The 15,436-nt window shown below is 41.6% G+C and overlaps 1 protein-coding gene across 3 annotated transcripts; it reads left to right on the top strand.

Annotated features, from left to right (window-relative positions):
- The first annotated feature begins 2,720 nt into the window (after positions 1–2,720).
- LOC148054188 (dnaJ homolog subfamily A member 1-like) lies at positions 2,721–15,119 on the top strand. Of its 3 annotated transcripts, none has more exons than XM_087770692.1 (9): positions 2,721–2,818; positions 2,917–3,058; positions 3,510–3,687; positions 4,945–5,049; positions 5,161–5,388; positions 6,831–6,945; positions 12,222–12,337; positions 12,894–12,994; positions 14,292–15,119. In XM_087770692.1, the coding sequence occupies exons 2-9, from the start codon at positions 2,927–2,929 to the stop codon at positions 14,508–14,510; spliced, it is 1,194 nt and encodes a 397-aa protein (XP_087626818.1). In that variant the 5' UTR covers positions 2,721–2,818; positions 2,917–2,926; the 3' UTR covers positions 14,511–15,119. The 3 variants fall into 3 exon arrangements, with proteins under 3 accessions (XP_087626818.1, XP_087626816.1, XP_087626815.1); XM_087770690.1 differs by having other exon boundaries at positions 2,727–2,811; XM_087770689.1 differs by having other exon boundaries at positions 2,752–2,814.
- The last annotated feature ends 317 nt before the right edge of the window (positions 15,120–15,436 follow it).

The following is a 15,436-nucleotide window of genomic DNA, read 5'->3' as shown; positions in this document are numbered from 1 at the left end:
TTTGCCCTTCAGGACTGCCTCCCAAGGGACTCTCTCAACCAGGCCCCTAAACAGGCCAAAGTTTGTCCTCTGGAAGTCCAAGGTAGCAGTTCTGCTGACCCCCTCTCCTTACTTCTCCAAGAATCGAAAACTCTGTCATTTCATGGTCGCTGTGCCCAAGACGGCCTCCGACCATCACAGTCCTTTTCTGTTTGTAAACAGCAGGTCCAGCGGGGCTTACCAGCTGCGTCAGGAAGTTATCTTCCACGCACTCCAGGAACCTCCTAGACTGCTTTCTCTCTGCTGTGTTGTATTTCTAGCAGATATCTGGTAAGTTGAAGTCTCCCACGAGAACAAGGGCTAGGGATTGTGAGACTTCAGCCAGCCGCTTGTAGAATACTTCATCTGTTTCCTCATCTTGATTGGGTGGTCTATAACAGACTCCCACCAGGATATCTGCCTTGTTGGCCTTCCCCCTGATCTTTACCCATAAGCACTCGACCTTATCATTACCATCATTGAGCTCTAGACAATCAAAACACTCTCTAACATATAGAGCTACCCCACCACCTCTCCTTCCTTGCCTATCCCTTCTGAAGAGCTTATAGCCATCCATTGCAGCACTCCAGTCATGTTTCCATGATGGCGACTATGTCATAGTTTTCCTGCCGCACAGTGGCTTCCAGCTCCTCCTGTTTATTGCCCATGCTGCGTGCATTGGTGTAAATGCACTTCAGTTGGCCTACTGATCTCTTTTCCAACACAGGCATGCCACCCCTAGGCTCGTCCCTAGCAAGCCTGGTTTTATCCCCTTCCCCCTTTGAATCTAGTTTAAAGCTCTCTCAGTGAGGCCTGCTAACTGTTGAGCCAGAATCCTTTTCCCCCTTTGCGACAGGTGAACTCCTTCTGTCTCCAGCAGGCCTGGTGCCATGCAAACTGCCCCATGATTGAAAAACCCAAAATTCCACCGCTGGCACCAGCCTCTGAGCCACATGTTAATGAGATGGGTCTTCCTGCTCCTTTCCGTATTCCTCCCGGCTACTGAAGGGATGGAGGAAAACACTACCTGCGCTCCTGATCCTTCAAGCAATCGCCTCGGTTCTCTGAAATCCCTTTTGATTGTCTTTGTACTTCTCTTGGCTACCTCATCGCTGCCAACCTGAACAACCAATAGCGGGTAATAATCAGATGATTGTACCAGCCTAGGGAGCTTCCTAGTAATGTCTCTGACCCGGGCCCCAGGGAGGCAGCAGACTTCCCTATGGGATGGGTCCAGTTGGCATATCGGGCCCTCTGTTCCCCTCAGAAGGGAGTCGCCTATGACAATTACCCTTCTTTTTTTCTTACCAGCGGCAGTTGTAATGCATGGGGCTGACTGGCTCCCCTAGTCAACCTCCTGGATGGATCACTGTCCGCATCATCATCCTCCTGGCCCTCAAGTTCCAGAGCCTCATACCTATTGTGTAAGGGCACCTGGGAAGGCAAGGTAGTCCAGGAGAGGATTCGCCTGCTGCGCCGAGCAGGGATCTGTTTCCATCCCCCTCTGTCTCTTGGGTCCCCTCCTTCTGCCTGGTGGCAAGAGGGTAGGGGAGCCTCTGCTTCTCTTGATGTTTCCATCTGGCATGCTTGTCTCAGGGATGGCAGGGAGTGGCTCCACCAGTCTGTATCTCCCTCTCACACTCCCTGATACTCCTCAATCTTTCTACTTCTTCTTTCAGCTCTGCCACCAGGCTGAGCAGATCCTCCACCTGGTCGCACCTCACACAGATTTGTCTCTGTATGTTCTTGTTTATGGCTTTTTTGACCAGATACCATTAAAGGAGCAGGCACTCTCCTTCCACATACCCTTAAAGTAGATATAATTGTAGAGGGCTGTTATTTATTTCATTTTTAAAAGATATTTCTCTGATAATTTTGTAAAAGCAGAGATGATAACTGAAGAACAGATGTAATTTTTGAATGGAAAGAATTTTGAAAGTTTAGCTTGTTTTACCAACTATACTGGTCACTTATGGTTGTGCACTTCCTTCCATGTTGACAATTAAAACAGGCTAATATAACTTCCTTCTCTCCTTGCCTTCATTAAGACAAGAATTATTGTTTTCAGTTGAATGGGAATATCAGGAGTGACTCCTATCTGTCTTATAGCCCATATAAACTGTTTACTAGTTGCCTAGTCTTGCACAAATACCAAAGTGAGTTTTTAGTCATACTGTCATCAACTGATGACAGAAAAAAATTCCCCTTTTGTCCAAACAGGCACAAACTGGTGAGATAGCTAAGTTGCAGGATGACAACTGGACAAACATTAAAGGTGAAAGTTTTCATACCCATCAATATTATATTTAAAACTGGTTTGTTTTATATAAAACTGGGCTTAAAGCCCAGTGTTGGTATCCATTCACTGAATTTTCAAACCAACAAAAAAGGACATTTAATAGAGAGAATCAGAACTGAACCACTACCACGCCCTGGAAATAAGTCACTAAGACATGAATAGAGCGAGCGTTGCGACGAGGCTGCTCCCCGTGCATGCTGGGAACTATAGTCCGCAAATAGCCTAGGGAACCATTCATAGTTTTGCGCACGGCCCAGGACGCGGCTGAGGGCCAGTGTGTTTTGGGAATTGTGGTTTTGGGTGGACCGCAGTGCTTGCCGGGAACTGTAGTCTAGTGAGGTAATCGCAGCATGACCGACTCGTAGCCTGTTACTGGGTCTCCTCCCTTTGATTCCCCACCCCCGAACAACTAAGAGGGTGGGGTTTCCGGGGGTGGGTTTTTGTCGGTTCAGAATTCCCTGGATGTGGACATTAGCTTGGAATTTTCCAGAAAGGTTGTAAGTAAGTTCTAGATTTTGTGTAGTGCGGTTTGATTCTTTCCTTTGATGAGGGGGTTGGTGTGTCCGTATGTTGGGATTAATTGCTTAGTGTTCTTGTAGGTCTGTCGCCATGGTGAAGGAGACTCTGTATTATGATGTGCTGGGGGTGAAGCCCAGTGCTTCTGCTGAGGAGCTGAAGAAGGCGTACCGTAAGCTGGCCTTAAAATATCACCCTGATAAGAACCCTAACGAGGGTGAGAAGGTTAGTGTTGAGGGAGCGGGATCTGGACCGAAGCTGGTGAGGGGTTGGGGGGGAGTCGTCCCTGATTTTTGCCTAGGGGCTGACTGAAGCGAGGGGCTTGGATGGGGAGATTATAAAGACCCTTCCAGATATTGTTGCTGCTTTTGGAGGGGAGAGGTTTGGTTTGGGGGGGACCCTGTTGTCTGTGGGGAGGGAAGTGTTCTCTTGCCAGGGGCCTGGTTGGAGTGGGGAGGGGGGTCTAATGGTAAATTGAGGGACCCTGTGGGGGAGGTCGGTAGGAATGAGAGCCCCTGGTGGAGAGAGGGGTTCTGGCTGGACCTGATGGGGGGAGGGGGGGGGGGGGAATGGGCACTTGAGGGAGGATTGTCAGGTTGGGGGCAGGGGGAATGGACTCCTGAGGGAGCTGCTGCTTAAAGATTGGGGTCTGAGGCTTAATGTGCATCTTTCACAGTTCAAACAGATTTCCCAAGCCTATGAGATACTGTCTGACCAGAAGAAGAGAGATCTGTATGATAAAGGTGGTGAGCAGGCTGTCAAAGAGGGTGGCTCCAGTAGTAGTTTTGGGTCACCCATGGACATATTTGACTTGTTCTTTGGAGGTGGTGGGAGGATGCAAAGGGAGAGACGAGGTAATGTTCCTACTTCTGATGCTGCTCTAGACTTAACAGTATGACCATTGTATGTGAAAGAGTGCTGAAGTTTGCCTTGGGTGAATAGTGTGGCTTGCAAGACTGCATCAAGGCTATTAAAATGATCTTATAGCTGTATTCTGGAAACCATATAAAACTGTTGTTAGCCTTTAAAGCCTAAAATGAGTAGGGAAAGGAGTACCTGTGTAATGAGAAGGGTACACATATTTTATACACTGGTAGTTCAGATCTGTGAGTTGTCTTATGTTAATTTAATACCTAGCTAGACTCTGCATTTGGGAAGCCTTTTTCTAAGGATAAGCCTACCTTTTAATAAAACAGAACAGGAATGGGATGGTAAAAAGTATCTTACTTGGTAACTAAGGTACTGCAAGTGTACTGTCAAAATCTGAGTTTTTAAATCACTTCTAGCTGAAAGACCTTAGTTAAAAGTAGCAGCATATAAATAAAGTGAACAAAGCATTTTTCATTTATGAGATCTCATTGTTCTTCTGTACTGTCCAGTGGAATTGGGTTAAAGCTGCAGTAAAGCTAAAATGCCGATCCAAATTGAAGTTCAGACCAATAGTATCAGCAAAGATGTCAATATTAATTTTAAAACTATGTTTAAGAGTAGTGCTGACTATATCACTTCTTAGTTTATATGCAGTGCTGATAAATGAAAGAAAAGAAGGTCTTATATCAGAATGTCATACAGCAAAACATTTTCAGTAAGCAAGAACTCGTTAGCCTTACCATGGATTTGATTAGAACTTTACTCGGCAAAACCAGTTCCTTATTGTAAAAATCCAATTGCCCAACTGTTTTGGGAAACTTCCAGGGGGAAGGGGGGAGTAGGGGTGGCAGTAGTATTTAATTGGCTGTAGGAACTGTCTCCTACTTTCCTGTGGTTATCCAAACATACTTGTCTATTTTCACCCTTTAGACAAAGTTAAAATCTGAAACCTAAATCTCAGTGTATTTTGTTCTTATTATTATTGCTTATACTTTCATGGAGGAGTCTTCTGGCTCCTTCTGAAAAAGATTACTAAGAAAGCAATGATAATTGTTACATAATTGTAAGATTAAATAGGAAAAAGCTATTGATAACAGCAGTAGATAAATAGGAAGTGTTAAAGCTTTTAAAGGCTTATTCTAATGCAATTTGAACATAGTAACATGGGAAACTTATAATTTTGGATTCAAGCTATCACATTTAAATAAATATACTCTCCCTTCCCTCCCTTTCCCTTATAGGCAAAAATGTTGTTCATCAGTTGTCGATAAGCTTAGAAGATCTGTATAATGGTGCAACAAGAAAGCTGGCTTTGCAGAAGAATGTGATCTGTGACAAATGCGAAGGTAATTTAAACACTAAAACTAGACATTAGTTATTTCTGAAGCTCCAAATGTATTTTGACCTTCTGGTTTCTTCTGGAAATATAACTGTTTGATTTTTCACTCTGTCGTCAGGTCGTGGTGGTAAGAAGGGTGCAATAGAATGCTGTCCTAATTGCAGAGGCACAGGCATGCAAATCAGAATTCACCAGATTGGTCCAGGAATGGTGCAACAGATTCAGTCTGTATGTATGGAGTGTCAGGGGCATGGGGAGCGTATTAGCCCCAAGGACCGGTGCAAGAGCTGCACTGGCAGAAAAATTGTTAGAGAGAAGAAGATTCTAGAAGTTCACATTGACAAAGGTAAGGGTTTTACTAACTTGGAGTATTATATTTAAATAGATTGTCATTGGGGCTGGTGGTTTGTGGGGTTTTTTTAGCACTAAAACAGGAGTTTCGCGCATGGTGTTGATCCCTCGTTATAATGAGTAACAGTTGGATATGCAATTCAGTACAATAGCCTGTTCCTACTCTTTAAAGGTAGACTTGCCTTTAAGCAAGAGTGATTACTTGTGTATTAGTGCCCGCTTACTATATACATTACTAAGTGTTAATCCCAAAGCTTGTAATGATGCAAGTAGTAAACTAATCTCCATAAGAGCAGGTTCAGAAGTAAAAATGCTGACCAGTTAATTGGATTGATAAAAAATCAAATACATCACTTTTAGCTTATTAAGCAAGTTTAACTATTATCTTGACATTTTGGAGACCCTACAGAATCTGATCACTTTTATGGCATTTTACTGTGAAGGGGAGGACCAGGTCTTCTGAAGTGTGAAGACATTGCTAAGCCTATAATGCTTAGAATTTATTTTGTTATGTCACCCTGATGACATTGTGTCCTTTATGTCTGGCAAAACTTAATTCAGAATTTAAATCCCCAGAATGATAAGGGAATGTGAGGCGATTTAGCAACAAACACTTTTCTTCACAGTAGGCTGCTCAAAAGTAGGTGGGAGCGGTCTTTGGAGGAGTTGGAGTTGAAAGATAAAATGCGTTGGCAAGCATGTGGCTTACAATAGACTCGTACCTAACAGTAATGAGTAACTGTTTTGCATCTCTACTTAAGCGTGCTTTATGTAATGTCTCATCTTTAAGAGGAGGAATATGATAGGAACACTAAACTTGAAGCTTGGCAAGAGTATATCACTGATATTTTTAAACACCGTTTTAAAAGTTACTGAAAAGAGCAAAATTTTGACTATTGTAGTCATCCCGGTTTTCTACCAGGTAGCATGAGGCTGCTAGAATTAATAGTGCAATAACCCTTCTGTAGGTGAAGTTGCTTTCTTGAGTGACAGTCACGCTGCTAGGAAGAGTGCTTCCTAAACTGAAGGCATTGAGATCTTTTCTCTCAAGTAGTTCTGCTACAGACTTAAGAGACTTATCAGCTTCTTAAAGCAAGCTTTGTGTGCAGCGTTTCTTCTACGCCTCTTCTGTAGTGGTTGTGCATATGACAGAAGCCATCTTGATAATAGTTCCCTCAAGGATTTTTATCTTGGCAGGTGACTAATTTCTACTAGAATGGGATTTCATGCTTATGAAACGTAGCTCAAGTTGGCAGTACTAACATGTTTTGGAAAGATAAGTTGGTAAGATACTTGCTTCAAGCAAAGGTCCTAATGTTGCAATCTCAAGGTTCAGTAATATCCTAAGTACAAGCTAGTGCCTATTAAAATATTTCACATTGTTACATTTGAGAGGAAAGAAAAAGAAAAAGCTGAAATATGTGGTCTCTGCAATAGGAATGAAGGATGGTCAGAAAATAACATTCCATGGTGAAGGGGACCAAGAGCCAGGACTAGAGCCAGGGGACATAATTATCGTCTTAGATCAAAAAGATCACCCTACGCTTACAAGGTAAACTCCATGAGTCTTTATGCATGCTCCTGAGATGCTTGTCTTCAAGCTTCCTCTGTTACCACTGGCTGTTTTTAGTAACTGGAAATGTTGTCAGATAGGACTATATGTCTAGAGCTCACTTGTGAGTCGGTTTGGGCTGTCAGATATTGACATATTTATAGAAGTACTGGTAGAACTAGTCAAAGCAGTTGGTGCTCTAAACGTACAAGATTTGTGGTTATATGGTTTATTTTTTGGGTTGTTTGGAGTGAGTTTTTTTCTTTCTCTGAGGGTGGGAGAGGAAGTAAGACAAACCTAAGGGAGTTATGGATATTGGGAATTCACAAACTTCTAAGGACTACCAATGTTGGAAAATAATTGTTTCTTAATAACTGTGAATATCTTTAGCAGTTGTTGTCTTACTAATTCCTTGTTCTTGCCTCCTTCTGTGAAAGTCTTACAACACCAAACTCTGATCTAGCATAGGCAACTGCTTGTTATGTAGTTTCTTTTGCCTTGAAGCCAAGCTTCAGTGCTTGTGCTATTTCTCAGGATCCTGTTTATGGCCGCATTATGGTCAGAAGTGTGCATCCTATATGCATAATATCAAGGTGATCTGCCTCCTATGTGTTTTCCTTGCCTGAATGCATTGGGTAACATGAGGAATGGAGAGGACTGATAATTTGCAGAAGTGGAACTGAACTGAGTAGTGTCAACTATGTTAGTCAAGTACTTCACATTGCCTAACAATGTTGCTTTGTGTTAAAGTCCATTGTTTCAAGTTACTTTGTGGAATGAGTCTGTCATGTAGTAGCTTCTCTTCTGGAAAAAGCAGAACTTTGGCCACCTCTAGAAGATGAGCAGTAGGTACCAAGTGCAACTAACTGCTGCTCAGAGCATTCATGAGGGGAACAATGGGTTGGTCTCTTAACGTGGGGGCACTTAGTCTAACAGCTCATCCCTTTGTCCCAGTAAGTAGAAATGACAGGTCAAAGGCTCTAGTGTAGCCTGTAGTCAATCCGATCAGCAGTCTTGTATGGTGCTTAACTCCAGAAGCTGGTGCCAAAACTTTGTGCTGAGGCAGGACAGATGGAATACTACTGTTAGCAGCTTCCAGCATCGAGCTCACAGATTAAAGAATCGGAACCTTCATGGCATTTGGCAGGCTAGTGATGAGCAATTTTCTCTACCCAGCTTCCAGTGAAACCAGGTGATGAATCAGTTGTGTCAAAGGGTATGTCTGGTCCATGCATTTATTATGTTACCTGGGACTTGAAGTTCTGACTGTACTGGAGTGTTGATGTCCATCCCCCTGCACTGGCTTCAGCTTTAACGTCCTTAGATGTTCCTTGATATCAGTAGCTTTGTGGGGTTATGCTGAGGTAATGCCGCTTCTGGAGCAGATGGAATGTACCTCCTGTCCCTTCAGGGTCTAAAACTTTCCAGGCAAGTCTCTTTCCAGACACCTTTAAATTCATCCTTTTTAACAGGTCCAAGTCCTTTTAATAGGTTTGAGGTGCCCTTAAACTAACCAACTCCTGAACATCCCAGCACATGCAGACATCATTTGTGCTGACTTTAATGTAATTTCTTTAATTCTCAGTTCTGACTTAACTAGATGCATCCTGGTTTCATCTAGAAGCTCCTTTCAGAGTGACTCAGAGTTGCTTTCTAAACTTCCTTACCACCAGACCTTCAGAGGGAGTGTAGGAGACTCTGAAGGAGGCAACTGAGGCATAGGAGAGATGATTCCCTTACAGACTTCTTTCAGTCCTGTCTTAAAACCTAGCTGGTTGTTACTAGATATATTTTGTTGTTTAGTTGGTAGTAGGTGTTGCAGTTACTACCTTATGACAATTTCAAGCCTCTGGCTTTACACTGCTCATAAAGCTAAGTCCTATTTTGTTCTTGTGATTCCATTTGGAAGGCTCTTTGAGGATGCTGATACCTAAATATATTCAAGTTAAATATCAAGCTTAACTTCTTGCAACTAACTTGTACCTGCCTGTGTACATCAATGTATACAATAAATGTATACAACTGTCTTCCTTAATATTTATACTACAGTATCTATAAGCAATTGCATTCACCCCATTTTGCAAATCAAGCTCTTCTAGTGTTGAGGAGGGAGTTTTACTTGAGTTGTCATCTAATGTAGCTGAACAGAAATGTATGAGACTTGGAATTTTGCTACCATCTTGTTCAGTGGCACAAATACTTTCCTATTTCTGCTGGAAATAATTTTTGTGACTGGAACACTTGACCTAGTAATTTCATTGCTACCTTTACGCTTAATCATCTCCATCGGAGCTTGCTGCATATATTAAGGTTTTAGTCTTCATGTGACCTAGAATTTTGTATTGATAAATCCCCAGTTGGGCATCAGCCTTCAAGGCCAACTGGTTAACTAACTTCTTGCTCCATATCTTTGTTTACTGTAGTCCAGATGAGAATACTGTCCCACAGCTATCTTAATTTAAAAATCATTGCAAAGTATTTAGCATCTAAGGTACATATGGACATGAAATGAAATACAGGAAATTCCACTTAAAAAGAAACTTTTTTTTACTTGGGAGTGGTGGTGTCAAACACCGGAATGGATTGCCCAGAAAATCTGTGGGGTTTCCATCCTTATAGTTATTCAAAACCCGACTGGACATGGCCCTGACCAACCTGCTCTAGTTGACCCTGCTTTGAGCAGGGGGGTTGGACTAGAGACCTCCAAAGGGCCCCTTCCAACCTCACCTATTCCATGATTCTTTGATAGTTTATCCAGCTGCATTTAAAAGGCCCCCTTACTTACAACACAGGATTGAGTGTTCTTAAGTGTTCAGGCTGTCCCCTTCTCCATGTTAAAATTTCTCTTTTTAAACTGATTAGTGAAGTCAAGAGTTGTTTCTGACGTCTCTTGAAATAAAAGTTTAGTTCTGAGCTCCCTGTGTTTTGTTTTCAGTCTCACTAAAATTACTGTATCTACTTCATCTACAGTAACCTTCAGGTTATTATTTTTAATAGCAGAAATTATTAACTCTTTGTTTGGCTGAATTGTTTCAAATTAAGATTTCTTTAAGCAGAAATGCTCAAGCTTTCACACTTGCAGTGGTGCTTACTGCAGACTAGGGAGATCCAGGTGATCCATTGAATTCCTAAAATGGCATTGAATGAAATTCTTCAGCAAAGGGTTTTTGAATATACTAAACCACTGAGGAGTGGAAGGGAATATTACATGGATAAATGACTGGATAAGAAGTAGGAAACCAGGTAAGAATATAATTCCGTCTGATAAAGAAACGTGATGGGACCCCGAATGAGTCCTAAAAAGAGCTGCACTGGGGAACCTTTAATTTCATTTAAACTCTGAGGCGGTGACTTGTTGATGATACAGAACTTTTTACAGGGTAAGGAAGATGGAAGTTGGTTAGAGTTGCAGAATGATTGCATGATATAATGCAACAAACATGACAATTTAAGTTGAATGTTAAATGTAAAATGAAGTGCATAAACTTAAATACTTGCACAATAGTGGGATCTCAGCAGTACCAAAATGTTGGTTGTAACAGATCTATGAATAGATCATCTCAATGCTAAGAAGCAAGTAAAATGTTAGGAATTCCAGGGGGGACATGGGACGACGACAACAAAGCCCATTGCTGTATATATAAAATCTGTGGTGTGACTGCACCTTGAATACTGCATGTAATGCAGATTTTACATTGTAAAGTGTGGTGGGTTGACCCCAGCCAGCAGCCAAGCACCCACAGAGTTGCTTGCTTACTCCCCTCCCCCCGCATCCTGAGGGAGAGAATAGGAAGAGCAAAAGCAAGAAAACTTGTGGTTCAAGATAAAGATAGTTTAATAGGTGAAAGTAAGTCACAAATCTAAAATGCAGCACCGCATGGTCTGCTATGAAGAAAGTTATCTCCATCCCAGTCAAACCCAGTACACAAAGATACAGTAGAACTGGAGAATCTTAAAGAAGGGTAATGAGGAAAAGATAGAATAGCTTCTGTGTGGAGAGTGATTTTTTATTTATTTATTTATTTTTTAAGTAGATCCTTCCTTGTAGAAAAGAGGGGAGGAAGAAAGAGGGAGAATTTGTGTAGGACCAACTGTTGTCCGTCTCTTAGTATCACTTGAGATATTACAGTTACTATTACCAACAGGACAAGAGGCAGTGGGCACAAACTTAAGCGCAGGAGGTTCTGTCTGAATGTAAGGAAACACTTTTTCACTGTGAGGGTGACCAAGCATTGGAACAGGTTGCCCAGAGAGGTCATGGAATCTCCCTCCTTGGAGATATTCAAAAGCTGTCTGGACATGGTCCTGGGCAGCCTGCTCCAGGTGACTCTGCTTGAGCAGAGGAGCCGGACCAGGTGACCTCCAGAGGTTCCTTCCAACCTCAACCGTTCTGTGGTTCTGTGAGGTTCAGAACTGGAAGTGACGCTTTGTATGTGGTTATGGAAATCTTTGGCATAAGATGCTGTCAATGGTTGATAGCCATCAATAGATTTCATGAAAGGGAGGGAAAAAATAAAACTACACTTCCAGGTTAAAGTCCTTGAGATGTCCTGATAAGGGCTGGAAGCTGAGTGTATTCTGGGGCAGTGTTGTGTGCTTGCCTTGCTCTTGTACTCTTCCCTAGGCATCTGCTCTTTAAGTGAGGATATTTAAATTAGTCAAAGATCAGCTTTACCAGATTAGGGCAGCAGCCTGATCTCAGGGAAGTTGGTCTCCCCTAATGATGTAACTAAGTAGAAGGAAGAAGAAGGTACAAAATCATATTAGATCCCTAGTGTTGCCCACAACATCTGAAAGCCAGAAATTATGTTGGAGAAGAATAAAACAGATTGATTAAAACAGTGTTGCTGCGTCTTGTTTCTTTAGATGATTGTGCTAATATATGACAGTATTGTGCAAATTTTTGTCCAATTTGGACAATGCTAAAGAAGGGATTAATTGTCCCAGCAGTAGAAGTTTGGAGGCTGAGACAAACCTTTTCCCAGAAGGGGGAAAGCATAGTGAAATGAAACTGAATGCTGTTGAGTGTGATATGGTTTGGGGGGTTAGCTTTTGAATAACTGTCCTTGAGTAGTAAATGGCTCTTATCACAGGTATTATCCCTGAAGTAGTTGGTTTAGTTAATAGTTAATGTTCTCTATTTTACTGGTCAGGCTTCTTAGTATTAAGATTCCAACTTTATTGTCTTTACCAAATTTAATACCTGAGTTAGGCATGGTCCTTCTCGCTCTTCCTATTCCCACACCCCTGACTATTGTTGCTTGGTTCTACCATAGGCAAGGGGAAGACCTTGTTATGTGCATGGATATACAGCTGGTTGAAGCACTGTGTGGCTTTCAAAAGCCTATCACAACACTGGATAATAGAACTATAATTATTACTTCTCATCCTGGTAAGTGTTGGTTTGCTTTGTGCTAAAAAAATCTGTACGTCCAGCAAATGTAAGCTGAAAAGCAAGCAATTAGCATAGGGGAGCAGAAAGGATTGATCCTTAAAATACTACTTCTTCCTCACCCCACCCCCCACCCCCAAGTCTTTACAGCAGAGAGCTTTAAACAAATAAAAGTTTTCCTTAGTGGGCAACAGTAACTACATGTTTCTTCGTATGACACAGTAACAAACTTTACTTCATGGATGTGCTGATATCCTGAGGATACTCAAGGTCTCTGAAGATAAATTTTTCAGACTTGGAACTCATGGAATACTTGACATTCATAGGTATGCTCCCTTTGAGAAGCATACAAAATGGTAGAATATAGCATAGATGTGTACCTGTTCTCCTACACAAAAGCTATGGGGCAGTAGGTCCCTATTAGACTACAGGATATCAGTATAGTTGTTGAAACACAGCTTACAAGGCTGCACAAATGCATACTGAAAGGAATTTAAACTAAAATTGCTTGTTTTGCCTGCCTGGATTTTTTTTCTTATTTTTTTATTTACTTAAGGCCAGACTGTCAAACATGGGGATATTAAATGTGTGCTGAATGAAGGCATGCCAGTATATCGTAGGCCATACGAAAAAGGACGTCTAATCATAGAGTTCAAGGTAAGCGAATCAGCTTCCATGATACAGCTTAACACTGAACATGCAAAACTTCAACCTTAAGTAATAACTCAAGCAAGAAGAGACGCTAATCAAGTGTCTTGTTTAGTGCGTTTCTTGCAGTGTGGTCAGATAACCTAATGCAATGCACAAGGCTACAGACTGAAGGTATCCAATTCTTTCTTGTACTGGTTTTGGCTGGGATAGAGTTAATTTTCTTCATAGTAGCCTGTATGGGGCTGTGTTTTGGATTTGTGCTGAAAACAGTGTTGATAATACAGGGATGTTTTCGTTATTGCTGAGCGGTGCTTACACAGAGTCAAGGCCTTTTTTGCTTCTCTCACTGCCCCACCAGCAAGTGTAGGGTGGGGGTGCCCGAGAACTTGGGAGGGGACACGGCCAGGACAGCTGACCCCAACTGACAAAAGGGATATTCCATACTATATGATGTCATGCTCAGCAATAAAAGCTAGGGGGAAGAAGGAGGAAGGGGGGGGACGTTCGGAGTTATGGCGTTTGTCTTCCCAAGTAACCATTATGCGTGCTGAGGCCCTGCTTTCCTGGAAATGGCTAAACGCCTGCCTGCCGATGGGAAATTGTGAACAAATTCCTTATTTTGCTTTGCTTGCGCACGCAGTTTTTGCTTTACTTATTAAACTATCCTTATCTCAACCCACAAGTTCTTTCACTTTTAATCTTCCGATTCTCTCTCCCATCCCTCTGAGTGTGGGGGAGTGAGTTAGTGGCTGTGTGGTGCTTAGCTGCTGGCCGGGGTTAAATCGCGACATTTCTAAATAGCTCTTTACTGAAAATATACTAAGTACTGAAATAACTTGTTTGGATATCCTGTGAATTTTCATGTTTGACATGTTTTTTGGCCTCCAACGTGTCTTAGGAAGAACTGAAATATAACTGACCTTGTATTGGAACAAGGGGATCAGCTAGTCAATTGTAATTGCTGAAGAGTTTCATTAGTACTGATGGGAGGGGAATCCGGGTAATCTCTAACTGCTATGTCCCCCTACTCTGGCTTTAGCTGAGGATATCTTTTAGCCCTTTCAACATGGCAGTCTGGGGCAGAAAAAAGACTGAACTAGCCAAGACAGTGAAGTTGCCAAATATAGTAGAAATGCACTTTTGGCAGCTGTGAAAGACTGGCAAGTGACCTAATTATTTCCTTAGCAATGGGTTTTCAAGTCTTCTGTAATTATAAAGCTGATGCTGGCAGATAATTGATCTGTAGTAAGTGAGATAGAGGCCAGTTAAAGCCAAATTCAGTAAGTGCAGCTCTTTATTTCAGGTGAACTTCCCAGGTAGTGGCTTCTTCTCCTCAGATAAGTTGTATTTGCTGGAAAAACTGCTACCTGCAAGGCAGGAAGTAGAAGAAACTGAGGAAATGGAACAAGTGGATTTAATGGACTTTGATCCAGCTCAAGACAGAAGACATTGCTATAATGGAGAAGCCTATGAAGATGATGAGCATCACCCTGGAGGTGGTGTTGAATGTCAGACTTCTTAAAAGGGACAGTTAATAACCACTGTGATGCCACTTTTATATGTGTCAGTAGACAAGTGAAGGACTACAGGTGATTCACCCTCACTTCCTGATATATTTTTTTTGTTGTTGCTGTTAAATTCAGCTATAGTTCATTCTAAAAGCATAAATAAATTAAGGTGGTAATGTGAAAAATGACTTTGCAATTTGTATAAAGCTCCAGAATGCAAGTGCAGATCAAGTTGATCACAAACACTGTCTGTCAGACAAGCAGTCTGGAATAGTTTTCTTGACTAAATCTGCAATTCTTTTATCTGTGTTCAAGTGCCTGGTCTGTAGTGTTCTTGATGCTCTGCAGAGCTGCAGTTTACTGAAGGATGCACAAGTACTTCTAATATAATAGAATATTATCAAGATATATCTACCGTTTTTGGATTTGCACTGCTGTTTGTCAAATCAGAACTTGCTCTATAATGCAAATGTGTAATATGTGAACCTGACACAAATTTGTTTAATTTTTTTCACGTCCATTAAACTTGTGTGATTTACCAGTTTATTTAAGAATTAATGGTTTCTTGGTCTGCCAGCTTTAGTCCTGATGGAGTGAGCTAGTCCTAAAACTTTTTGTTTCTAACCAGCTGCTACTTAAATATTGTTCTGTGCTATGCTGTGTATAGCCAATGTAGGTTGTTCATGACTAAAATACAGAATCTGTGTTGACCTACTGCCATGTGAAGCTTGACTTCCACCTTCATTATTGAAATCATGTAATCTATAGTGATGTGTTAAGTAAAGCAGTAGCAGATGAGGTCATAGGAATAGGTGAGCCTGTAGAGGAGAAAAGCAGAGAGGTATTATTTTAACTTGGTTCTGTCTGAATGTTCTAATCATTGTAGATGAAAAATTTCAATGTAATTCTAACATTTTTCAATGTTGCTTTTCTTAGACCA

Source organism: Nipponia nippon, unplaced genomic scaffold, assembly GCF_047370975.1.
Source record: "Nipponia nippon isolate SJK-2023a ecotype South Korea unplaced genomic scaffold, ASM4737097v1 scaffold_33, whole genome shotgun sequence".
Lineage (NCBI taxonomy): Eukaryota > Metazoa > Chordata > Aves > Pelecaniformes > Threskiornithidae > Nipponia > Nipponia nippon.
This window is presented reverse-complemented; position numbering and strand designations above follow the sequence as displayed.

Excerpts from the sequence above, each read along its gene's own strand:
- LOC148054188 (XM_087770689.1), top strand. The coding sequence starts at position 2,780 with ATGTGGACATTAGCTTGGAATTTTCCAGAAAGGTT. Across the intron at positions 3,059-3,509 it reads ACCCTAACGAGGGTGAGAAG|TTCAAACAGATTTCCCAAGC; the intron begins GTTAGTGTTGAG and ends CATCTTTCACAG. Across the intron at positions 12,995-14,291 it reads GTCTAATCATAGAGTTCAAG|GTGAACTTCCCAGGTAGTGG; the intron begins GTAAGCGAATCA and ends TCTTTATTTCAG.